The 27,991-nt window shown below is 41.0% G+C and overlaps 1 protein-coding gene across 1 annotated transcript; it reads left to right on the plus strand.

Annotated features, from left to right (window-relative positions):
• On the plus strand, positions 1-26,774 carry GRK6 (G protein-coupled receptor kinase 6). Its single transcript, XM_053461881.1, has 16 exons — positions 1-145; positions 1,120-1,215; positions 1,780-1,892; positions 1,986-2,063; positions 3,500-3,600; positions 3,792-3,884; positions 3,981-4,044; positions 11,871-12,011; positions 13,056-13,246; positions 16,053-16,090; positions 17,400-17,489; positions 17,593-17,801; positions 23,302-23,439; positions 23,589-23,726; positions 24,924-25,058; positions 26,113-26,774. Exons 1-16 carry the CDS (start codon positions 94-96, stop codon positions 26,161-26,163), a joined length of 1,728 nt encoding a protein of 575 aa, XP_053317856.1. The 5' UTR covers positions 1-93; the 3' UTR covers positions 26,164-26,774.
• Positions 26,775-27,991: the final 1,217 nt, after the last annotated feature.

Raw genomic sequence — 27,991 nt, forward strand, 5'->3', positions numbered from 1 at the left:
GTGGGTGGGTTCTGTCACTAGCAGCAGGGTGTTTGGAGTCTGGTGGAAAGTGAGTGGCCGCCCGAGGCTTGGAGCCCCTGGCCAGGCCGCCTTATGGAGCTCGAGAATATAGTAGCCAACACCGTGCTGCTGAAAGCCAGGGAGGGTATGTATGTGACTGTCATAGGGTAATGATACATGCAGATACCACGAGTCCTGTTAAAGTTATATGTGCACGTAGGTGTGTGTATCATGTCAAATATACAGGTTTGCTATATGACGTGTGTATATATATAATATGTGTGTGTGTATGTATGTATGTATGTATATATATATATATATATATATATATATATATATATATATATATATATATATATATATATATATATGTATTGCATGTGCCCATACTGTGTGGAACAGAACTAGCTGTGCTGTATTCTTTTATCACAGAAAAAAACTAATAAGGTGTGAGTATTGACTATGGTTGTACAGTGTGTACGTATATATATATATATATGTGTGTGCGCGCAAAGATGAATGTATAATATATGTGTATATGTCTATTGTGTGTGTCCAAATCCTTGTATAATTTCCAAAGGCAGCTTGCTTGGTTTATATCAGTAGACATATTATACTGAGTCTCGCTTATATGGAAAGCATGACTGAGATTAAGGAGATATCATTAAAAAGATAATTAGCAGATCAGAGAGCTCTTCTGCATCTTACTAGCTAAGTGCCTCTCTGCCTCGTAACTTTTTCAGCAACATAAATTATCCTAACGTGACCTCGGTTTAGCCAACAATCTCTATGTTTAATTCTGAGGCAAACTTTTCTGTAGCACACTGTGTATACTAATAACTTATCAAGCTTATGTATATATATATTAGTGTGTGTACTATGAGACTTATTGGATGGCGAAACAAAAGTATACCGATCACCTCGCACAAAACGATGCCTCTTAGGCCTGCAGTCATTTCCATTCTATTTGCATGTGAATTTGATTTCTGATGTACGTGATTCTGCATGAGACTAGCACAGTCTGAAATTTCCATACATAAACACGGGCACTGCTTGCCTTTTTGTTGAACCAGGTGGCCGTTTATATTGCTTCTTTTTTTTTTTTTTTTCTCTCTGCAGGTGGCGGAGGAAACCGGAAAGGCAAAAGTAAAAAATGGCGACAGATGCTACAGTTTCCCCATATTAGCGAATGCGAGGAGTTGAGGAGGAGCCTCGGTGAGTCCCTTGGGTTTTAAGCACCCATATTATATAATAATTTTCTTGACGTATGATAATTGATAAACTTCCTGCCTTACCAAGCTGTTGGCTAAGATTATTGCATAGCTTCCGTTTGCCTTGGTGTTCTGACCACATCCTTTAAGGTTTCGTAGTGAATCTGCTTATATAGAAGTTTATAAACTGGCGTAGGTGGGTTAAGTAACCCTTACTGTGTTTTGTTGCTGCCTAGCTGCGCGGTTTCTGTGCAGGATATATAATTTACCCTGATCCGTGTAACTGCATGACCTTATGTCCTCAAAACTGGCTGTGTGCGAAAATGCCCCATGGCTTTCTGTGAGTTCTCAGGGCACGCTGTTTGTTATTCTAAATGTCAAAGTTGCATCTGTTTGCCTGGGCCTGTTCTCTCTAGCCTTTTGTTCTTCCTACACCAATGTGAATTCATTTTAGCAGGCACATATATCCTCATCTCTTATTGGTGCATTCCCCATTCCTATAAAATTTTATTAATTTCTCATTTTTGTTTAATAAGCGCTTTTTTTTGTTGTTGTTGTTCCCCTGTAGAAAGAGATTATCACAGTCTGTGTGACAAGCAGCCAATCGGACGTCTCCTGTTTCGTCAGTTTTGCGAAACCCGGCCCGAGCTCCTACGCTGCGTCCGATTTCTTGATGCCGTGGTAAGAGAATATGAAGTAGGGAACCTTGCACCTGAGGCACAGCCACTATGTGAATGACCTTAACTTTCGCTCTATTCTTTTATATCTGCGAAGGCTGATTATGAAGTTTCGCCTGATGAGAAGCGCAAAGAATGCGGGAAGCTGCTGATTGAGAAGTATCTTAGTAGTGAGGTAAGAGAGTAAGATCATTGAAGTATTGTGGCTTATCTTGTTGTTTGTCTCCTTTGACATTATCTTCAACCTGTCACTCGGCACTGCCCTTCTGTGGCTTTTACAGAAAGTTTTGTTGAGCTGAAATAACTCTCTTCACCTTGTGTTAGAGAGCCAGATAAGTGGTTCTTGTGCAGGAATAAATACATTTAACTATAAATTGTATCTGAAACATTATTTTATACACCATATTCTTGAAATATTGAATAACCCATCACAAATTCTTACAACTTTGTAACTGATGTAATTTTCATTATTGAGTCATGTATTTTTTTTAACTTTCTTTTATGTATTTATTTTTTTCTATATATAAACATTTTCTATATCAGACAGTCATATAGTAACTTTAAAATAGTTGTGTATGATTTCACTTTTGAGGAGATTGTGTTCTATACTTGACCTCATAAGGTGACTTTCAGGTCATCCAGGTTTAAGTCAAAAATGTACTGCAGGGTTTTTATTATATAAGATAAGAATTATGCACATCCCACTTTTTTTATAAACAGTTCCTGAAAATAAAATTTATATGGACCTTTTTATTCTATCATATTTACCTCCATCTATGTCAGATGTGCCGAATATATATACACGTTCCTCTAGCACCTTGCTAGCCTACTTAGGTCAGCACCAGTAGGCTAGGGCTCCAGTATATGAAAATGGGAGCGGCTTGGGCACGGAGCCTATTGCTTAGTATAGAAATACTTTGTTTTGGGATGACTGCAGTACTCTCGGTAGCTTAGTTGTAAATAATTCACAATGGCGCACATTGCTTGCTAGTGTTCCCATCCTGACACTGCTTAGGCAAGCCAGAAAGTAAAGTACAATACAACCAAAAGACCGACGCATAAAACCGACATATTTAAAAAGCATAATGTCAGCATGCTGGAGGCAATGTTCACCAGTTTTCACAAGTAGTTCTTGTATTTGTTACACTACTTTGTCAAGGATAAAGCATTATTGTCGAATAATCTCTATTTCTGGACTTTGTATGTGTCTTGCACTAAGTATTATTAATGCAGAAAAGTTAGTGTGTGTGTGTCATTATTACATGTAGACAGTGCATTGTGAGGAGTAGGGCAGAATGACATATTGGTGACATATTATCTGATTTTATTCACCATCACACAGTGTTCTGTTCAAGGTTTACTTCCCTTTCCTTATCCTCACCATTAATTGGGGAACTGAGATGACTGAATTTTAAAGACAGGGAAGAACAGCTCTGTTTTCTTTAGGTAACCGTAATGTCTCTGTTTTGTTTTTGGTGTCTTTTGCGCTCAATTAGTGTGAACTATTCAGTAACTAAGGTTAGCAGTTTCTGAAAAGAAATGAGAGCTGGACCTTTGGCTGAATGGGGTTTAATAAATGAACAAGTTCTTCTATTGGATCTTCTTTTCCAGAGTGAAGATTACATTCCAGAAGTTCCTGAGCAGCTGGTCAGTGGCTGTGTGGAGAGCCTAGAAAGTGAACCGTTCAAAGAACTTTTTAAAGACTGTTCAAAGTAAGTAGGGCTGTGTGCAATGATTCTATGTGCTGTGTAATGTGTCTGCATCACAATGTGCTTGTTCTTCATTCCACCTAATAACCAGGCTGCCATGATAGAGATATCGGTTGCTAGGTGTTTGCCATATCTTATGTCTTATCTTGGTACATGTGTGCCTTTTTTAAATCCATGTGTGGCCCTTTCTGCAGGCTTGTCCATGACTTCCTGAGCATGGCCCCATTTTCTGATTACTTGGACAGTGTCTATTACAATCGCTTTCTGCAGTGGAAATGGCTTGAGAGGTAAGCTGACAACACGATGGCCTGTGTATATATGAATTCCTGGGTTTTGTGAAACGCCAGATGATTGAATACATGATTTACCCCTCTTCGCCTTAGGAGCCCAGCTACAAAGAACACATTTCGACAGTACAGAGTTCTTGGCAAGGGAGGCTTTGGAGAAGTAAGAAATCTTCTTGTTTTGTTTTCCCTCTCCTTGTGAACATGTACTTTCCTCCAGTCTATTATCAGTTACTCTCAATTATCCTCTTCACTACTTATCACAGATATATTGTTTGCCTGCTTCCTAGCTAAACACACCGCCTATTCTTATCTAGATGAACTGTGAATGTATTTTCCTGAAGTTAATTTGGTTCTTCATCTATATAAAAATGGATGGCCCTGCTTTAAGTCACAGTTTGACCACGGTGGTGTTTCTTCTGTCTAATTTGGTCATGAGCATAAATGCATATATTGTATGAGCAAATATGTTACTGTCTTCATATTGTATGTGGTTTAAGATTTTCAGAAACCCAGTCCTGTAAGGACTTAACTTTCTGAATAAGGTTTATTTGTATATGTATAGTATAGAATTCTGAGTCAAAACATGGTAAAAAATGAACTCGAAAGGCTAAAAATGTAATCTGACAAATACACAGATCTTTAAATCTCAAATGCAGCAAAAACACACGATAACCAATATCAATAAAAACAGACTTAAAAGCTTATGTTACTAAAACAAGAAAATGGAAAGGTAAATCGGAGATGGCGGCACTGTGGTCTACCACTATGTTCCAGTCCTGACCTAATTAGCGTTTCCCATTAGTTTCTAAACATGTTTATTTTATCTATGGAGAAAGTTAATTGCATATTCTAGAACTCGGCGTTCATAATACCAAGAATACATTTATAGAAGCACTTCTTGAACCGGACAAATCCCTTGCTGATTTTAAAAGCAGTTAGGCTGTGTCTTTTTTTTTTTTCTTGTTTTATTTTTTTTTTTTTTTTTTTTTTTTTTTTTTTTACGCTTTCCTCTTGTTATTTAGTCGGTGCCATTGTCCTTTCAGCAAACCTGTTACAAACATTCTGCCAATCATTGGAAAGTTGAGAAGCCAAGCAACTCTGCAGAGGGTTTCACTTAGAGATAACATAAGTTACCAAAAGTTGACACAGCTAAGCCTCCGCTCGTTCTTGTATATATGTTTCAAATCATTTTAAGATGTTGGAGAATGTATACAAATATAAATGAAGAACAGTAAAAGGTTTCCTTCTGTCTAAATATTGACCAAGTAAAGCTTTTGCTTTTCAAATAAATGAAACTGGAATTAAATTAATGTTGATTTGGAAAACCAGCATGGCAAACATGTATGCTTTTGGTAATACCGTATTTGCTCGATTTTATAAGACAGATACTCTGAATAATACCCCTTTGACTTATAATCGAGGTAGTCTTTAGGGCTGAAACAATTAATCCATAAAATCGATAATAATCGATAATGAAAATCGTTGTCAACGAATCTCATCATCGATTAATCGGATCGATTTTTATCGATTATAAAAAGAGGTTTTTTCAGAGCAAATGCTCTGAAAAACTCCTCTCCTTATAATAATCCGATCTCAAACAGAGATCGGATTATAACACCGGAATCCAGATCCCCCGCAACGCTGCAGGGGACCTGGATTCCCCTCACTGTCGGCCGGTCTCTCACTTCCGTCTCTCTCCCCCCTCCCATCTGCCTCCTCCCCCCTCCCATCTGCCTCCTCCCCCCTCCCATACATCACTCTGCCTCTCTACCCGGCACCGTTACTGACAGACACTTTCCCTGCAGCTTCATAGAAGACTCAGTGTAAGTGAAGGTGAGTAACGGAGTCTGTCTGTGCGATGCTGACAGAGAATCATCCTCTCTGTCATCCGGTGAGGGTCTGCATCGCACAGACAGCCTCCGTTACTGCCCTTCACTTACACTGTGGCTTCTATGAAGCTGCAATGAAAGTGCCTTCAGTAACGGAGCCGGGTAGAGAGGCAGAGCGGTGTATGGGAGGGGGAAGGAGTCAGAGGGGTGTATGGGAGCCACCCTCCAATACACCACTCTGGCTCCTCCCCCTCTGCCTCTCTACCCGGCTCCCTGGTGTCTTGTCAGAAACGGAGGTGCACAGGAGGCAGAGTGGAGTATGGGAGGGGGGAGGACGCAAAGTGATGTATGGGAGGGGGAGGAGCCAATGTGATGTATGGGAGGGGGAGGAGGCAGAGTGGAGTATGGGAGGGGGAGGAGCCAGAGTGGTGTATGGGAGGGGGAGGAGCCAGAGTGGTGTATGGGAGGAGGCAGAGTGGAGTATAGGAAGGGGAGGAGCCAAAGTGATGTATGGGAGGGGAGGAGGCAGAGTGGTATATGGGAGGGGGAGGAGGCAAAGTGATGTATGGGAGGGGAGGAGCCAAAGTGATGTATGGGCGGGGGAGGAGGCAGAGTGGTGTATGGGAGGGGGGAGGAGGCAGAGTGGAGTATGAGAGGGGGAGGGGCCAGAGTGGTGTATGGGAGGGGGAGGAGCCAGAGTGGTGTATGGGGGGTATTATGAATTTTTAGGGCATAAGGCATATGGATATTAGGCATATCAGGGGGGCATAAACATATCTGGGGGTAAAAGGTATATCAGGGGGCTCAGTGGCATATAGGGGGTATAAGACATATGGATATTAGGCATATCAGGGGGGCATAAAACAAATCTGGGGGTAAAAGGTATATCAGGGGGCTCAGTTGCATATCACTGGCATATAAGGAGTATAAGGCATATAAGGAGTATGAGGCATATCAGGGGGCACAGTGGAATCTGGCATAAAAGAGGTAGAAGGCATATATGGGGGCAGAGTGGCAAGCTGGGGGTCAGATGTGCATAACTGGGGGCAGTTTGGTAAATAAAAAAAATTTAAACAAGGCTTTTTTCTCAGTTTTTATTAAATATGAAAAATAGTTAACATATGAATTAATATTTACTAATAACTTTGTATTAACCCCTTAGTTCCCCTATAGACGTACCGGGACGTCCAAAAAACGCCCACAAAGAAACCCTTATGGACGTCCCGGTACGTCCAGCCTTTCGTGCAGCATCAGGGACACATCCCTGCCGCTGCACGGGAGACCAGGCTGTCGTTTGACAGCCTGGACTCCCCCCTGGCAGCAGAAGCCGGCTTTCTGCTGCCCAATCTCCCGTAACAGCTTCCGGCATGAAAGCCGGTAAGCTGTTACGGTTGAAAGTGCCCGATCGCGCAGTTGCAAATGCGCGATCGGGCATTTCCTTCCGGGTTACGTCACTGCTGATGTAACCCGGAAGGTCATCGGAGGACAGGATATCCCCTGCGGGGATATTCTGCCCTCCGATGAGGCACAGAGACGCTGCGATCTCTATGCAGGTCTGTGAGGACCTGCATAGAGATCACAGTGTGATCGGTGCAGGGGGATCGCGGGGAGGGGAGTGAGAAACCATCTCTCTCACCCCCCCTCCCGTCCTGTAAGAGAAAAGCAGAAAAAAAAAACGGTTAGTCATTTAAAAATAATATTAAATAAATCATTAAAATATTAATATAAATAATACAAAAAAAAATTATAATGTGGGCTGTGATGTCATTGTGACATCACTGGCATGTTCAGGAGGTCCCTAGGAGGACCTCTAACCATTACTGTGTAAAAATAATATATAAAAAATAAAAAAATTAAAATTAAAAAAAAAATTAAAAAAAAATATATAAAAAAAGATAATAAAAAAATTCTTAAAAAAACCTTACTTCCCATTGCCCTAGCATAACATCTAGCCAGTATAACCCTCCTGCCCCTGTTCACAACCCCCAAACCCGTTAAGCCATAGGCATAAAAATTATACAAAATTGTACACCTAATAGAACGCTCCCTGGTGCTGGGAAAGTCTGGAAAATCTATATAAATTAGGTATTTCTGAAATCAGGACACCTGAATTAAACATGGAGGGGATTTTCCATCACTTTACCTAATTTTGTGAGGATTCAGAGGGAAAATGTAAAAAAAATTAGTTTAATTTTCTAATCTTCGCTAGTTTTTACTAAATTTCTCATTCTAAATTGCCAGCTAATCATCCAACTATGGTATCAAACGAAAGTTCTATCTCTCCTTGAAAAAACGATATATAGTTTATATGGGTACACTATTCACAGGAAAAGAGAATCATCGCTAAACCGACATACCCCAAAAATGGCAAAATTGCTCTGGGCTTTGAGGTACCAAAAACCCCTGGGATTGAAGGGGTTAAAACCTAGTTTGAGAAGCACCGTGTTTGGGTTCTTGTAGCTTTTATTATTATGTCAGTAAAATAAGAAGGTGAATAGAGAGAGGCCATTGCAATAAAGAGATGAAAGTGTAAATTGTACGTTTTTTATTGAAATTTTTCTTCAATTTAAAATAATGTATTTTTTTATCCGATTAATCGATTAATCGAAAAAATTATCGGCCAACTAATTGATTATTAAAATAATCGTTAGTTGCAGCCCTAGTAGTCTTATAACCAGACCTCAAATAGAGGTCTGACTATGAGACTAAGATTCAGATCACTCGCAGCGCTGCAGGGAACCTGGATCCTCCTGGTAACCTCAGCTGCTGCCGGCACTTACACCGGGCTTCTATCACTGAGCGCCGGTGAATTCTCTTCTCTGGCAGCCGGCGAACGTCTGCACGATGGTTGCAGACAACTCTTGCTGCTGCCGGCCCTTCCGCCTGGGCGTCTATGAAGGAGCACCAGTGTCGCATGACTTTCCGGTGCTCAGTAATAGAAGCCCCAGCGGAACCAACAGTGGCCTCCACCTGCTGCCCCCACTAGACACCAGAGAGTCGGAAGCACTGGAAAGTCGGGGGGGGGGGCATATGGCTTTTCTGGAGGCAGAGTGCTCCATGATATGCCTTATACCCCCTATATGCCACTCTGCCACCAGAAATGCCTTATACCCCCTAAATGCCACTCTGGCATATAGGGGGTGAAAACCCATATCATGGGGCAGAGTGGCATATAGGGGGTGTAAGGCAAGCCTGGGGGCAGATGTGCATAACGGGGGGGCAGGTTAGCAAATAAAATATATTATGCTATATTATAGCATATATATAATTTTAAATATGAAAAAATGGGTTACATGAATTAATATTTACTAGTAAAACTTTTTTCCTATAGGGTCATCTTATATTCAGGCCTTTTTTTTCTCCTTAATATTCAGATTTGGGTTGCCAAACAAACACCACAACCTCTGGATAGAGTTAAGTTTAGTTATGTTAATAGCTGTGATAGTGACTGAGACATTTATTTTTTCAAACATAACCTTTGACGGTTTGGAAAAATGAGAAACTCATTTTCTTGTGATAAGCTTTTATGTTGCTGCACTTTACATCAAGTTCAGTGATATAAGGAAAGTGGTGTTTGCTATTATGACAGCCTGAGCCCCTAATGAACCTTGTCTTAAATTAGATCACTCTTGTGTTTCCACTATATAACCCATGACTGCTTCTGCCAATGTTGTAACAATTGGAGAACGTTGAAAGGCCATTTCCTTTTTACTAAATCGAGAACACAGCATACGTGATTTGGCTATGGTTCCACTTTTTTTGGTATGGGTAAGAGACGATTTTGCCCATTAGATAAAGCTTTTCTGACGTTATGGTTCCAGTTCGGGTCAGGTTTTGAGTACTGTAGTAAGGTACCTGCCGGGACACTTTTAGTGCTGCATGGACAGTAGGAGACCCAATATGTTTCCTGGCTTTTATTGCATCAAATGAGACAAAGAAAACCTTACTCATATTTAGGGGTCTTACTATACAGTAGCCTTCCCTGACTACCAAAGAACTGGCCAGCTAAGCTGGTTCCCAGCATAAAATATAACAAAATGGACTTCTAACAGACTCTCAAAAGTTGTCTGTCTTACCAGCCCACCTTGGAGCCCACACTGGAACTCAGGTACACCTCCTGTTCCTTCCAAGATGTACACAAAATACAGTGGGCATTTATCTCACAGTGCATAAGTATTGACATAAGTATTGAGACACACCATGATTTGAATTCTAGCTGGCTTTTGATTAGCTACAAATGCCAAGAAGCCAATTGGTTTGCAGATGCATATATAATATATGTGACTTAATAGAGTAGTGGTTAAGTGATGTTGGAGACTGGGGTTTGAATCCCAGCTGGAGGCTGCCTTGCCTTACACTTCCAGTAAGGGTTCTTGGGCAAGACTTCTTAATGCATAATGGCTACCTTAATAATATGAGAACACAACCCAGATGAAAAGAGACCCACAGTTGCAAGGGGACCTAGAAGAACAGCAGCAGAAGTCGGAACTTCGTTGCTGCCCCTGCCATTAAAGTGCACAGCAGCTGAGATGAGACGTAAGATCGTGGATAAACCACCTACAGTCAACCCTTACGTGATTACTAAGGCTCAATGGAGAAGGACCTTCGCTTAGTATGCGAGAAGATGCTAATAGATGCCTCACAACCATCCCTACTACCACCATAACTTCAGCCCAATGAACTGATTTATGCAACAGCTGTAAACCTGTAACTGTTTGGCTACACACTTGGAAAGGACAAGAGAACATATCCTCCATTGAAAATGAGATTAGAAGCCAAGATCAAGGCAACCCGGAGGTACGTTAGGCAGCTGGTAGGACTACAGAAGGGTGTAAAGATTAACAAGACTTGCCTGCTAGAAAAATACAAGGGCCTGATTGTTCTCCAAAGAACCATCCAAGGTGTACTTGCAATTGCAGTGCAATACAGTAACCTCAGACCCACCAGTAGCAGAAACTGAGCAGAACTGGAAGGATATATGAGAGAGAGAAAAAACAACACCAATCCAAAGTGGCTGTGGGACTTCAGAGCAGACCACAGCGATCTCTCAGAACAGGAACCAGTCACCATCACAGTAGCAGACATCATACAGCAAGTCAATAACATGAAGAGGTGGACAGCACTTGGCCCAGACATGCTCCATACTTACTGGCTGAAGAAACTGACATTAGTACATCAGTGCCTTGCAGCACAGATGAACCATCTGCTAGCAGCGCGCTCCCACCTAGAGGATTCTGAGGCAGTCCAACACATAGTGACAGGGATGTAAGATCCTTGCAGGAGCAGCATACACTAAACGGCACAACCAACATCTCCACGGAGTATGGGCTAAACCCTCCAAAGTCCAAATGGGAGATTCCACAGACGGTTGTGTAGAATAGCAGGTCTAAGATCTTGTGGGACCTCCAGATCCAGGGAAACAAGCAGGGACTGGCCAATCAACCCGAGATTGTGGTAGTAGACAAGGACCAGAGGGCGGACAGATGTAGTGGTGCCAAGTGACAGCAACATCAGAAAAGAGTATGGGAAGCTTGAGAAGTCCCAGGGCCTGAAAGCAGAACTAGAGAAGATGTGGAGAGTAATGGTTAAAGTGGTCCCAGTACTCATAGGAGCACTTGGAGCTGTGACTCTGATAGCTTCCAAGGACAACATCAGAACACTCTGATAAAGAACCTACCGCATACCACCCGTAGGGATGAGAAGGGAATATATATATATTAGTGAGTTCTGGATGTGCAAATATAGAATGCTGTGATTGCAATTCTACCTGGTGCTGAAGTTTGTGGATGCACAGATGTGCAGCCCAGCCAGTTGTCTACTTGCCCCGGTCACCCAGACTGCTGTTACAATGCAGAATGCTGTGTGTGCATTTTTATATTTTTTAATGTGATGCCGAAGTTCCCCTGCTTGTTGGTTTTATTTCTTTGCTGTCCGTGCTTGATGGGGTAATTATACTAGAGGTGAATTTTTTTTATTTTTTTTTAACTAACATTTCAGCAATACATCTGCTAGCCTTTTTTATGGGTTTGGTTTTTTGTTTATTTTATTTTTTTCCCCTCTTGCCACAAAAGCACACCTCCTCGTTTCATGTTGTGTACAGCAATGAGGAGATGCGATACACCTGTGTGCTGCAGCATTGTGTGTGTTTGACTTTCAGGTGTGTGCCTGTCAAGTACGAGCGACGGGGAAAATGTATGCCTGCAAGAAGCTGGAGAAAAAACGAATAAAGAAAAGGAAAGGGGAGTCGATGGCTCTGAATGAAAAACAAATTCTTGAGAGAGTCAACAGCAGGTTTGTAGTAAGTACAGATCCATCCAGAGGTCAGTTTAGAAAAGTGGGCATAAAATATCAATATCTCATTCTCCTCATTTAATTTAAGTAGACATTTCATGTGTACCCAGGAAATTAAAAGTTTAAAGGACTCCGTTCATGCCTATGCCTTTATTTCCTGCTTTAAAATATAGTTACAGGAGTCAAGCAACAGACAAATGCGGGGCTCATGAAAGATTCTCAGAAAAGTTAACCAGCAGCAAGCCATGAATCCTAGTATATAATTTATTTCTTCCTGACTGTCCATGTTACCTTGGAATTAAGTTACATATTTAGAGAAGGTTCTTAATGCCGTCTTTCTCCTTGACATTGAGAGTGCCCAAGTGAGAATACCATTAGAACCCCGTTTCTGGTGAATGCCCCCAGCTCTGTTCTGCATAGTACCAAGTTATGGTGAGCTTCAGGAAAAGTGTTTCCATGAATGCTGTCCAGCAATTAAATTAAATGAAGCAGTCAGGCCTGCTTTTCCTAACGTGGCCTTACTTGCACATAACATCGCTCCGCATGTGCTCAGTTTTAGATGATCACATGTGGTACAAGTTTAGTTATATTGTAATAATAGTGTTTATTGCATCCTTAATCTGTGCGCAATATATCTGGTTAAAATTGTGCTTTTTTTTGGTTATTTCCTAAACCCATTATAGTATATAAATAAACTCATACCCTGGCTAAGGCACTCGCGTGTTTTTTTTTTTATAGGCTTCCAATCTGGTGGCATGTCCTATGTGTAGATTGGTATAAAAGCTGGTCAGAGTGGTACAAACCAGGAACAAATATGATTCTTTTTCCTGACTGATATTCACTAAAATTGTAGCAGCAAAAGACAGGGACATGTATCACATTCTTTAATACCCCCTTGCATAATGTTTACCTTTTAATTTTTATTTTATTTCTGCTTAACATTGTAATTAAAACAAGGAAATTTTAAATTGTTCAATATTTGCTTAAAACAATATGCAGAGCTGAAGTTGTTTTTTCTTTTGTGCTAATATTCTAATGTATTAACATTCAGGTTAGTCTGGCATATGCGTATGAGACCAAAGATGCCCTGTGCCTGGTGCTCACGTTGATGAATGGAGGGGATTTGAAGTTTCACATTTATCACATGGGTGATTCTGGATTTAATGAAGATCGAGCAATATTTTATGCTGCTGAAATCTGCTGTGGCCTTCAAGATCTACACCAGGAAAGAATAGTGTACAGGTACGGCTTACCATAAGGTTCAAGAAGGTGATATGACCAAACATAGTAACTTCTGGGCTCCGGCTACCCGCGTCAAACCCAGAGAGTTCCCAGGTATGGATTTGTCCCAGAGAGAAGAATGGAAACACCATGGCGTGTCACATTATTTTCTAATAAGTCTACAGCTGTCTTATCCACCATAGTCTATGTATGAGGTTACACTGCAAAATAAGCGTGCATGACCATAGCTGCCAACAGTCCTGTTTTTGGGGGGTTCTTGTCCTGGCATAAAAGTTACATTAGACTGCACAGACAGCATTGCATTTTAACTATGCATGTCTAAGACACACACAGCCTGTGCAAAAGAGCTGCAATCTACCCAATATCTGTGTTGGGTAGCCTAGAGCTCAATGCCGCAGGGTCATGCAAAGTGCGTGGCCCTGTCCCTTTAGGCAATGACGCCTTTGTCCCGGGATCCAGGAAGTAATGTTAGTGAGTATGCATAACCATACCTGGAAATTCTCAGGGGTTGACATGGAATCTCTAGGTGAAGTGCTGCTGGGGTAATTTTCCTCTTTTCAGGCATGAAAGTGGTGTTTAGTGAACCCCACTCCCAACTACCTTAAGGCTAGCTGAGGATAGCCACATCAGTTGCAAAGCCAGCCCTGCCTCCACACTAAGCCACCCTCTGAGACAAGGGAGAGCACCCGGTGGCCTACCTGTGTGTTTCAGGCAGGTACATGGCTGTTATAGAAACCATGGTCAGCTGGCTGAGTGATTTTAATCCATGGGCAACATTTTCCAGGGCTCACTGTGGTGGCAAACCTTACAGGGTGTCGGGAATAAAAACCACACAATGGAAGCTACCGTGAAAACCTATAGTGTAAAATGTGCTGTAATTTTGTGTGCATAAAGGATGTAACTGTGTGTGTCTCTATACATTTGTGCTAGGTTTATTAACGCTTTAATCTTGCACTACAAAGAGATCCAGTGTCAGTGCTGGTAAAATAGGGATGGTAATTCATGCACTTTCGCTTGTGGTTGCCTTAGATATGGGTGCAAACATTACGAGTTAGCTTTATTATTAATGATTAGTGAGAATGGTAAGAAACCACTTTGAGCCATTCCTCCTTCATATAAAAGGGGGTATAGGTGAAAAATCAAGGATTATATATTTTGCTAAAGCAATGTAAAAGGATAAATAATGTATTACTGTGTGTGCATTGAAGTCCTAAATGCCAGAAAATACTCCAGGGGCGATATACAATTGGCACATTTCAAGTATTCACAGGCATTGCTGCATTAGTTGAAATTTAAATCTTAACTATTTACTAAATAGATAGAGAATGGGTACACAAATGCCCTTATGCTCACAATTTAGCGAATGAACCAAACACTGGTGTAATTTTTCTCAATTGGAAATGAATTACAAAAACAAAGTACCGTATTTGCTCGATTATAAGACGAGGTTTTTTTCTGAAAAATACCCCTCGTCTTCTAATCGGGGTCGTCTTCTAATCAGACCTCAAATAGAGGTCTGATTAGGAGACTAAGATCCAGATCCCCCGCACCGCTGCAGGGGACCTGGATCCTCCTCCGGGGAACTCTGATCTCTGACAGCCGGGGAAAGTATACGCGACGGACGCATACAAACCCCCGCTGCCAACTCCACCTCCTTCCGGCTGCTGCGGAAGGCGACCTCAACCCGCTGCCCCGGCTGGAAGCACCGGTGAGAGAGGGGGGGGGAGAGAGTGTGTGTGTGTGTTAGTTAAATGGGGGTATAGGGTGTGTGTGTGTGTGTGTGTTAAATGGGGGCATAGGGCATTTCTGGAGTGGCGTTAAGGGGGCATTTAATAGAGCACTCTGCCTCCTGAAATGCCTTATACCTCCCTATATGCCACTCTGCCCCATAATATGCCTTTTAACCCCCTAAATGCCAGAGTGGCATATAGGGGTAAAAGGCATTTCTGGAGGCAGAGTGCTCTATACAATGCCTTTTAACTCCCTTAATGCCACTCTGCCTCCTGGAATGCCTTATACCTCCCTATATGCCACTCTGCCCCATAATATGCATTTTAACCCCCTAAATGCCAGAATGGGATATAGGGGTATAAGGCATTTCTGGAGGCAGAGTGGCACATAGGGGGTCAAAAGGCATACCATGGGGCACAGTGGCATATAGAGGGTTAAAAAGCATATCATGGGCCACAGTGCCATATTGGTGTGGCAAGCCTGGGGGCAGATGTGCGTAACTGGGGGGCAGGTTGGAAAATACAAGGAAATAAAAACAAAAAAAATATTTTTCTCAATCATAGCTTTTATTAAAAAAAATAGTTTACATGAATTAACATTTACTGGTAAAACTTTTTTCCTTTGGGGTCGTCTTATATTCAGGCTTTTTCTTTTTTTCCTAAGTTAATATTCAGATTTTGGGGGGTCGTCTTATAATCAGGGTCGTCTTATAATCGAGCAAATACGGTAATACTTCTTGTACTAGTTTGTTTTGGATGTTGTTTTTTTTCTTGCTCAGTCTAAATATTAAATCACTTCCACTTAGGGGCGCTCGTGTAAGATCAAAAAAAGAAAAGGAAGAAAAAAACAATGATGTTGTAGATTGCTGCCACTATCATTTTTTGGAAGTGATTTGGTACTATCCAACATTTGGGGAGTGTTGGTGGGTGGCAGCTGTGAGACAATAAGGAGGAAGTGTGTGTATATATTATATATATTTTTTATATATATTTTTTACATTTGTATTTATTATTTTTACTACTTGTTGTTTGGTTCACTTTCTTTTCAGTCTAAATATTGACCACTTTTTTTGCAGAGACCTGAAACCAGAAAATATTTTGCTGGATGATGATGGTAAGTTTTCAGATCATTAAAGGGAACAGAGATTTAACTTATGCAGACCGCCTCTGAATATACCAACTGTGGTGTTTTTGTGAATAACTATACTTTATGACATCACATTTTTATGTGAGAAAGTAGCTTAGGGTTGCTTGTCAGTTCTTTGGACTTGCTTTGTGTATTACTTTATCTGTCTGCTTACCGGTATTTTGTCTTTTTCATCCCTCTTGTTACGACTCTTTGCGTGTATGCCTTGAGATATACCGTATTTATCGGCGTATAACACGCACTGGTGTATAATACGCACTGGTGTATAACACGCACCCCCATTTTAACAAGGAAATTTGAGTAAGAAAAAATAATTTTAACTTGGAAGCTATGAACTTAATGTTGGAATAATATTTATTACATTATAACATTTATTATAACATTTATACCACTTATAAGGCAAATATGAAAGAAAAAGCACCTCTTTGAACAAAAAAAACTTCATCAGAATCACTGCTATCTGGGAAACAAGACGCGCACACAAACTCAGACACACACACACAGTAAGACACTCAGACACACACACACTCAGACACACACACACTCTGACACACACACAGACACAAACAGACTCAGACACACACTCCCTAACCCCCCTTCTCAGGATCTCCCCTCTCTCCCTAACCCCCCCCCCCGGTCACTTACCTTCAACTCCTGTGTTGGAAGCGTGAGGCGTTTGTCTCGGGTGCTGGCGCTTCACTGCTGAGCGCTGGCGTCTGACGTCATATGCCGGCGCCCAGCGTGAAGCGCCGGCACCCGAGACAAACCCCTCACGCTTCCAACACAGGAGTTGAAGCGCTGAGGCAGGCGGCGGCCTGCAGAGGAGTCCTGGATTTCTGTCAGTCAGGGGGGCCCGAGAGTTGCCGAGCGGTCGTCTTCAGCAACCGCTCGGCACCCCTTGGGCACCCCTGACTGGCAGAGCTCCAGGGCCCGGTCGCAGTTGCGACCCCGGTAGTTCCGCCACTGGCTCTAGGATTTATCGGCGTATAACACGCAGGTAGGGTTTCAGCTTCATATTTTAGTTAAAAAAGTGCGTGTTATACGCCGATAAATACGGTATTTATAAAGCTGCTCTCTGCTTTGAATTTCTAGCTATTTTATACATTCAGAATGGCAGCTTTCAGAAAGTTGTGAAACTTCCTCTTTAACTGTTCTGCAATCAGTGAATAACGTTGTGTGTTTCAGTGGGTAACAGTGTTATGGTTTTTGTGGGGGGGGGGGTTTAATATAAACCGTTGTACTCTTCAGTCATGTTTATACTTATTTTCTGTTGAAGGACACATTAGGATTTCAGACCTTGGACTTGCGGTGCACATCCCGGAAGATCAGACCATCAAGGGCAGAGTGGGCACTGTAGGCTATATGGGTAAGTGAGACAGAAGTGATAACATGCGGGGCTGATAAACAGTTTGGTGAAAAACCTCCCTGCTTTTCATATATATATATATATTTGTTTGTTTTTGTTTCAGCGCCTGAAGTAGTGAAGAACGAGAGATACACATTCAGCCCTGACTGGTGGGCCCTCGGCTGCTTATTGTACGAGATGATTGAGGGGCAGTCCCCTTTCCAGCAGAGGAAAAGGAAGATTAAGCGTGAAGAAGTGGAGCGCATGGTGAAGGAGGGACAGGAGGAGTATTCTGATAAGTTCTCTCCAGATGCAAAATCGCTTTGTACCATGGTGAGCAGAAAAACCTAGCATAATACAACATCCGTCAGTTTCACCAAAATGAAAGTGTATGTACAGTGGTAGGGAACTTCCGAATCCTCAGAATATGTACTAATGATTGTAATCTTTATAATTGTTCGAGGGACAGTTTGTGGAAAGTTTTTTTTCACCTGTATTACCTCTTACTACTCTTTGGTATGTGCAAGGTAAGACTATAAAGAAATGGTATGTACCAGTCCTATCTTCAGGAAGTAAATTCCAAGGTAGGATCTTTAATGGGTTTTTTTTTTATTGTTATAAAGTTAATGTGATTTGCCTTCACATTAAATCCAGCACAGAATCAATGTCACAGACCCCCTGATAAAATATAGGTTTTTATATTTCGGTTAACACGTGTTACATCTGTAGGCAGGACGTTAAGTATAATCTTGTATAGTTACAGATGTTACATTTTTTTAAATATGTTTTATCACAGGTATAAAGGCAAAAAAAACAAATGACATATTTTCTAGGAAGCGCAAAACCATTTATTCTGCCTTAGATGTTTTATGCTTTCTCTTCAGAAAATTAAATTGTATAAATTGTTCGAGGCTACAAATGTATGAATGTAATATAATATATACATACAAATATTGACCAGACCTTATGGTTAAGTACCCCACCTACCTAATGGTGTCCAGAAAGGGCTTTAAATTGCAGGAGAGTTTCAGTGGGTTAAAAGACAATGCAGGGCCACTGATTGAGCTCCCTGTTAAATAATACAGCAATGTTAGGATTAGACAGGACTTGTAAAGTTCAGGTACTTTGACGCAGTAGTGGGCTAAGCTATATATGTGGCCATATAGTGACGGAATCCAAATGTTTATACCTTAGGTGCATATTTAAATTGTTTGTCTGTGCTGATTCCTTGCTTTGTTGTACGTGTGTGTTGGTCATTTCAGCAGCACCCCAGAATATGAATGTTATATTTTTTAGGATGTACTTCTTGTATTGTTTTGAGTGTGGGGTTTTTTTTTTTTTGTTTTTTTTTTGGTCAGTGCTCACTGTCGCTTAACCCCTTCAGGACCGGGATTTTGATACTAACGTGTCGCTAAAGGACCGGAGCCGTTTTTGTGTTTTTGCCATGTCTTTCTTCAACTGTAATTTCTCTCTTATCAATTGGTGCACCCACACAAATCATATATTGTTTTTTTTAGGACAAGTAGGGCTTTCATTTGAAACCATATTAAGCTGGGTAGTACATTGTTTTGTTTGAAATAAACTGGAAAAAGTGGTGAAAAAATGAAAAAAACACATTTTTTTACAGTTTTGTATGCATACAAATTGTACACACATTGAACCAATGGGAAAAAATTATCCCAAATATATTCATTAAGTTGTCCTGATTTGGAAACCACCCAACATGGCCAGGATTTTCATCTATTTTGACCAGTATAGGGCAAATATTGCTAGGCATGCATCGTGTTTTTGAAATGTAATTTTTTGCAAATTTGGCATGGTAGTCTAATAACTGCAATAGTTGTCACAGATACTGATTATCCCCCCAAAATTATATGTTTATGAAAAGTAGATAAGTCAAGGTGTACAACTAGGGTCATTTTGACACTTTTCAAACAGGGATTTTATCGCCAGTTGCTGCCAAATTTTGAGGTATTTGTATATTTTTTTGGTTTTTTTTGCATATGTTGCAATGTTGCTTTAGATTTTATATTATATTTTGTATAGAATATGTGCAACTGCAGAAAAAAACACCAAATTGTGTTCACCAACATCCCCCGGTTCCAACAAGGCCTCACATGAATGGTTCATGCATTTTTTGAGGAAGCTATGAGGGCAAAACTGGAACATGTGCATTTTCGTTTTCATATTTGGAATTTTCAGAAATTGGTTTCCTGGGCCCATATTCCATTTGGGACATTTTGGAAGCCCCCCACTGTAAATTACCCCATAAAAGTATATATTTATGAACAGTAGACAAGTCAAGGTGTTCAACTAGGGTAGTTTTGACAGTTTTCAGCTAGCCATTTCTTCACTGATGTCTGCCAAACTTCACAGGGAAATTATTTTACTGCTTTTTTAACGCATACATTTCAATGTTGCACTGAATTTCTTGCACACCATAAGTGCAACAGTGGAAGAAAACACCACATTTTGTTCACCAAGATCCCCTGATTCCAACAAGACCTCACATGCATGGTTCATGCATTTTTTGAGGAAGCTATGAGGGCAAAACTGGAACATGTGCATTTACATTTTTTTAAATATTTTTTTTATCAGATTACTTGTAAGTGACAGGTTTAGGCCGCTGACATCAATCAGGGAGACCGATCAATAATCAGCGACTTAAAATGTCACCGACAAGTGATCAGGTAATAATTATGATTATTTCATTTATTAATAATTTGTGTTTTTTCATAATTACCCTAGATGACCCCTCTCTCTTTGTAGAGCAGGGTCATCCGTGGGCTGCCATAATGATCCGATCACTCCTATTGGCCAGGAGCGATCTGATCAGCATTTGACCTGGAAGCACCCTGGACTTTCAGGTCAGTGCTGTTATTTTTTTTTTTTATTATTATTTTATTATTTTTTTTTAAATTTTTTTTTTTTAATTTTTTTTTATTATTATTATTATTATTTTTTTAATTTTTTTTTAACTCTTTCAATGCTGATGCTCCATTGAAGCACAGCATTGACTGATATTTAGTCCCCACAAGCTTGTGGGGACTAATATTAACCCCTGCAATGCTGCGATGGGGGTCATACACAATCGCAGCATTGAAGGGGTTAATTGAGGAAGAGGGGGGGTAGGGGTTAACTGAGGAAGGGTGGGGGGGTCTGGTCTCCACACTCATGTGGAGACCAAAGAACCCTGTCTCCCTGTCCCTGAAGCTGCCTCTGGCAGCTGGGACACAATCTCCAATAGACTGGAGATTGTAGGGGAGGAATCTCTCTGATCAGTCCTACAGGACTGATCAGAGGACTTCTGGGGGGTCGTTTTTGCTGTTGCTGGTCTGCCTGGGCTTTCAGGCAGACCACCAGCAGCAGAGCACCCTACAAAACGGGAATTAACCCCTTCAATGCCGCGATCGCGGCATTCAATGCCGCGATCGCGGTATTGAAGGGGTTAACGCTGCACTGACGCTCTCATGGAGCGATCAGGCAGCAGGGGGGTGTTGGATCAGGTCCCCACACTTGTGTGGGGACCCATTCAACACCCCCCCCCTTCCCTGAAGCTGCCTGTGGCAGCTGAAACCGCGATTGCAGATCTTTCTGCAATCGCTGTTTCTGCCTACAAAATCACTCCGTGGGAGTGATCGTAGGCTTGGGGGCGGGCTTAGACAGGCTGTGCTGTCTGCCCAGGAGTCCTGGGCAGACAGCAGCAGCAGCGACCCCGCGATCACCGCGATTGTGGTGATGTGGGGGCGTTTTTTGGAGGAGACGTACCTGGTACGTCCCGGTCTACCGGTGACTGTTAACCAGGAAGTACCAGGTACGTCCCGGTACGGAAGGGGTTAAAGAATGTTGAAAAGTTTATTGAAATACTACAGTTGCCTAGAAAGTCATTTCATTCCTGCAAGGCCATCCTCTCTGCATTACTTCACAGCGGTCTGACACCTACAGCCACTCCCACCTGCCATTTCATGCTTGCGCACATGAAAAATGTAAGCTCTGCAGATCCTAATACACAGTGAGTGATGTGTGAGGGAGCGAGGTCCCTTTAAACTAGAAGACCACTTCCGGCCCCTTCTGCAATGTCAGAGATGTGCAGATGATCGGTGTTAAGAGGCACAGCACCTTTAAGACCTTTTGTGTGCTCAGACAAATATGTCTCTAACTCCTGTTGTTTGTCTTGCAAATTGTTGTTCTTATGCGGGCAACTACAAGCTGCCTAAAACCTGTCACGGGTAGGGATTTTTGTATAAATAGATCTGCCATACGCAGATGCTGCGTGCAGCCGTTTGATTTTTATGGCCAGCCATAACTGAGGTTGTTTGAGAGTCGTTAAGCAAATAACTTTACTAAAGCCGATGATTTGCAGATCACATGATGACACTGCAAGTGCGTCAGTTACACTCACAAATTCGTTCTCTTCCTTACCTAATGTATCAATTTGCTTTTAACATTATTAAAGCGATATATATAAATATACTTATTTATTGCTACAAACTCCATGTTTTCTTATGGGAATGTGAGAATCATTTATGTAAATCTACTTTTGTTTTTTGTCTTCCGGCATCAAGCTAATGGTATTTTTTTTTTTTTCTCCTCTCTATCATGTTAACCCCTCATTGGTATCACATTATCAAGTAACTAGAGGGTTTCTTTTGTCATTTTATTCGGACTATATTTCATTTTACTTATGAGCTTCTGATAATTGCCCCCTCTATAGTCTGCCCTTTTTGAATCCCGTTTTTTGGAATGCCTTTATTGCATAAGCCTTTACTGTGCTGTGGGTCTATTTCAGGTAGAAATATGTGAAAATATCTACTACGCCTTTTGTAATGCAGATTTTTTTTTCCACATTGCCCCTAAATCATCTATCCACTGGCTTTAAATTATACTGTCTTGTTCTGACACTCCCAATAAAATGAGCCCTGCTTGGCCTTCAGACTACAAGTTCTACCAGGGTACCACATAACATATCGCTAGATAGTTGCTCCATCATCTAAAGCGAACTAAAAGAAATAAAACGCATTGTTTTATTTTTCTTCTCCATGCTCTGTCACTTAAAACTGCATTAAAAGGTTTATTGAGATGCTACAGTTGCTTAGAAATAGAATCCTGCCATTCTATAAAGGTGCTCCTCCATGTTTTACATCAAAGCGGTCTGACTTTCTATAGCTACTCCCTGTACTCTTTAAACTAGAGGACCTTCAAGTAAATGCCCATTCTGGGATGTATGGAATTGGCAGGCAGCTAGAGCAGAGCAGTTCAGAGGGATCAAATTAAGGGAAAAATGGGTTGTTTCACCTAAACAAATAAGAAAAGACAGGTTAGCAGGGTCAGTCTTTCTGCTTTGCCCTCAGAAGTTTTAAAGTCTCAAATATGAACACAGAAAAGTTTAGGAAGCTTTTTCTTGTATTTTTCCCCTTTTGCTGAGTCGCATGATTACAGGCTACAATTCTATCAATCTCTGAGAAAATGTGACCGGCTTAAAGATTTGTTTCTCTGGCTATATTATTCAGTGGAGTAGGTGGAACAGCACTTTTAAATGTTGCAAGAAATGTTGTACATTTGCTTTCTACTTCCTATAATAAATTCTGTTTTCCCCCCAATGCTTGTGTTGCTGTTTGTAACAGATATACATGTCTTAAATTCGGCACAAGGTCATACTTGGAGGCATGACCTTGCTAAAATACAAAGCTGTCGTGGGCATTATTTCATTTTGTGTTGGTTTTAAAATGATTGTACATGTGAAATCACATGGTGCCTGCTAATTAATCATTCCAAACACTTAGATGAGTCTCTGTATAGAGTGGTTTAACCTTTGAGTTTTTCCCACCCACAGCTCTTGCATAAAGACCCCAAGCAGCGACTGGGGTGTCGTGGAAGCGGTGCTCAGGAGGTAAAAGAACACCCTCTGTTTAAAAATATCAATTTCAAAAGACTAGAAGCTGGAATGTTGGAACCCCCATTCAAACCAGATGTAAGTACTAGACTATTTGGGGAAGGAGACATGCAATCGCCATGGTGGTTGTGTTGGGCAAAGTGATGTTCATAGTTTAAGAAGTCCCACTACTGTCTTTTACCTTTTTTATTCCATGAGTAAATAGCAAAATATCAATTTCTCTTCAGCCTCAGGCCATTTATTGTAAAGATGTCCTTGATATAGAGCAATTCTCAACGGTAAAAGGGGTTGAGCTTGAGGAGACGGACACGAACTTCTACAGCAAGTTTGCCACCGGATGTGTGTGCATTCCATGGCAGAACGAGGTATTGTTAAACAGGTTCACTTATACCAAATACTACATTTTACTATAACTAAACCTATATAGAAATACCGTATTTGCTCGATTATAAGACGACCCCCAAAATTTGAATATTAATTTAGGAAGAAAAGCCTGAATATAATATGACCCAAAGGGAAAACGTTTTACTAGTAAATGTTTTTGTGTAACCTATGTTTTCTTATTTATTAAAAGCTATGGTTGAGAAATATATATATATATATATATATTGTGCCACTCTGCCCCATGGGGTATAAGGCATACCCCCTTTTAACCCCCTATATGCCACTCTGCCTCCAGAAATGCCTTATACCCCTATATGCCAGAGTGGCATATCATGGGGCACTCTGCCTTCAGAAATGCCTTATGCCCCCATATAACACCCCCCTCCCAACTTACCAGTGCTTTTGACTCCCTGGTGTCTAGTGGAGGCCAGCATTGGTTCCGCCGTGGGTTCTATGACTGAGCACCGGAAGGTCATGTGACGCCGGTTCTCCATCAAAGAAGCCCCGGCGGAAGTGCGGGGAATTCTCCTCTCTGGCAGGCGGGAGAAGGTCTACACTCGGTGATAGAAGCCCCGCTGGAAGTGCCGGCAGCAGCAGAGGTTACCATACAGGAGGATCCAGGTCCTCTGCAGCGCTGCGGGGGATCTGGATCTTAGTCTCATAGTCAGACTTCTATTTGAGGTCTGAGTATAAGACGAGGGGTATTTTTCAGAGCATTTACTCTGAAAAAAAACATTCTTATAATCAAACAAATACGATATTTAATGATTAAAATAGACATGTTGTGTAGCAATCCCATTGCCATCTTCCTTTTTTTAGTGTTGTCACTGTTACATCCCATTTGGTATTTGCTTCCATTTGTTTTAACGTAAGTTTCTGATTTGTTGTTGACCATTACAGCCTTTGTAAAGGTTGTGGGAAGAGAGGTCATTTCAGGAAAGGAAATTGATCGTAACTGTTAAATTTGCACTTATTTTTCACAGATCTCACCTTCCTTTCTACTTTTAAACAAAAAATCTCCTAAACAAGTGCATGGGTCAGCAAGCAAAGAAAACAGTGTATTAGTAGCTTTAAGTAAATGATTTTGGTTATTCTGCAAACTGTCAGCTACAGGACTGCAGAGTATGAAATGAGTGAGGGTCGGTACAAGCACTCACCTATGATGATCTCTCCTTCAGATGATTGACACCGACTGCTTTTGGGAGCTGAGTGCAATACCGGCCGACGGGACCATTCCACCTGATTTAGACTGGAGGGGTCTTCCATCCCCACAGCCAAAAAAAGGACTTCTGCAGCGTTTCCTCAGCAGGCGGGTAAAGACGGGATCTCCTGGGGTGGCTTGAGTTGTGACATTTAGATCCTAGGAGTTCATCCAGCTACTGTTAGTAATAGTGTGATTAAATCGCAGAGACATGGACTATGACTAGACCCAAAGCAAGTAAAGTTACATAGAATATTGGTAATAAGTAAGTGTGCATACAATCAGGCTTAAATAGAGACAAGCACTCTAGTCCTCTCATCATGTAAAAGGGGAACCTCACACTTTTTATTCTTTCTTATTGGCATATTTATTTTGTAATTAAGGCCTTTGTAGGTGGTTACTTAAAGCCTTGCATGGGTGTTTTGTTTGGCTTTCCCCATGCTAATAACCTGCAGTGATTTAATTTAACTCACTGCTGAAAGCAGGGAGCATGCCTCTTTCAGATAACCACTTCTAGTGGATGGGAGCCGAGCTCCAATTACACATTCTGTCTGAACACTGATGTTTGGATAGCATACACATGATTGGCTGCTGCTTCAATTAGTGATCGTGTGCAAAATGTTAACGTTCTAATGCTTCTTAAGCATAAAAATATGAGGTACAAAACCAGTGTGTAGCTGCAGAAACTAGCATCTGGATACCTGAACTAGACTCCAGGCAGGACCGTTGGATGTCTATACAACAGTTATTTGCACCCGTCGGTAATTCTCGTCGTGTAACTTGGTAAAACTTCTGTCGTGTTTTTGAAATGTACAAATGAAATATATAATAGTACCCTTTAGAGATCTTTATTGCTTTTTACAACAATAAAGGATAGCATTAGATCTGCTAAATTTTATGCCATTCTACTATTTTCAGTTTAATAACTGTAATACATATTTGGCCTTTTAAGACCTCACTTAAAAGCTGGAAGATGATGGAGATAAGGGCTGGCATCGGGGAACTGGTACTTCTAAATAAGTGAGCCACCTTTTCTGAGACTCTGACACTCTCCAATGTCCCTGCTCTGTAATTGCTCTAATTACCGTAAACTATGCAGTGCTGTAACATGTTCGTCCGTTCCCTCGCCTTCCTGGAATTCTCATACTCTGCTTGTGTCACTTTAGGACTGCTGTGGCAATTGCAGCGATGGTGAAGATGAACCGACTCGCCTGTAGCTCTCGTGGGACCTCAAAACTGATTAGAGTTCAACTGGTTTACATTTTTTTGCACACTTATAGCCATTAACCTCTCCTTAAAGGGGGTTACAGACCCCCACCCTGTATTGTGCCTCTAAACATCCCCCCATGGAGTTTAGGTGTTAAAACAATATTGTAATGTATTAATGCAAATCTATAAATATAGGAATGTATATTTTCTGAGGATATTGCCCCCACAGGCTTCTGTAACTCCTTCCCTCTGCCATTGGCCCAATGGACTAAAACATTCTCTCAGGAAAGGTGTAACATATGAAAGTATCTTAAAGGTGCATTAATGCTTCATTCTATTCCCAGGACTTGGTGGAGCAAGCTATATTTGCTTCAATGGCCTGCCTCTGAGGAGCACACTTTATGCACAGGAGTTGGAAGTGCATATTCACGCACTCCTAATGTTTTTCCTTACCTCACTCCTGCTAGGATAGGATTTGTGCTGCGCAGTGCATTGTTAGTGCGAATCATCTCACTGATTCAATTATGGGTTGTATGGAATATCTATTGTATACTCCTGGGTTTGGGAAGATACCCTATATTGTTTGTCACTGTAGGAGGAAATCTGTATTTTATTCAAACTTAAAAAAAAAATAGGTAAGACTGTTCCCTTTTAAGGGAATGTTCAGTTTCTCTTCTGGGTGTGCTAAGAGATGATTTTATTCTGTTTTTAATTTGTACACAAGTAGAAAAACAAGGTCATGAACACACCACCTTTTCCAAACACAAGTGTTAGGAATACCTTCAATATATTGTGCATTTCATTTTTTTTTAAAGTTACATTTGATATATTATAATCTATAATGTTGTGAAATTAAGAAAATAATGTGAAATACCCTTGTACAAAATTGAGAGAGAGAGAGAGAGAGAGAGAGAGAGATCATCCTGATCCATGATAATTTATTCAGTCTCACACTGGCAACCCTGCTCAATTTTACAGAACAAGTTTTTATGTCTGTCCTTTTCTACCTGCTAAATCATGTTCTTTTGTATTAAGTTATCCTGTTTGAACATTCATGGGTTTCCCATGAACCCTTCCAGGGAGCTCCGTCCATGCTATCAGCAATGCCTCATCTGAATCTATAGGGCACAAAATCATCCACTCGTGCTGCACAATTTGTGAGGACGCTGATATATTCCCCTCCTTTTCATCATTCCACTACATAGCTTCCTGTGCAAATGCATACTTTAATGCATGTTACTCAAGCCTACATGAGAGCTCCTCCAACTCCCAAGCAAGGGTGTGAAATATGTCTATACACTTGTTTTGATAGCATATGTGTTTGTATGTAATCACACCACTACCTCCTTCCTATACTGCTGCACTTATTTCTGGTTTGCCTGTTTTTTGGGGGAGTTTTTTTTCTGTTTTGGATTTTATACAATTTTCTTTATTAAAAAAATAAATACAAAGGTCAATGGCGTCTCTGTCAGTGTGCCTGTATGTTGCCAGTAGAGGGCCTCCTATGATGGTTGTGAGCTAGAAGGTTTCTGCCGTTATGCTGCATGTATGCCTTTTGACTGCAATACTAAGCATACTTCTGCACAACACCGTATCTCAATCACACTAACCTCTCCAACATAAAAAAGTGAAGGGATCTTTAATGGGATAAATGTAGAAGTGTTCAGGAATCTTAAAAAAGACAGGTACATGTTTTTCAACTTAATACGTGAAATGAGGGGCAAATAACAGTTTGTGCACTGGTATGTACACACACAATGTAATATAACCTAGCTATGTCATAAACAGGCTATTTGCAATGGCGGATAGTATTAATAACAAGCCATATGTGAAGCA

The sequence above is a fragment of the Spea bombifrons genome, chromosome 4, assembly GCF_027358695.1.
Source record: "Spea bombifrons isolate aSpeBom1 chromosome 4, aSpeBom1.2.pri, whole genome shotgun sequence".
Taxonomy (NCBI): domain Eukaryota; kingdom Metazoa; phylum Chordata; class Amphibia; order Anura; family Pelobatidae; genus Spea; species Spea bombifrons.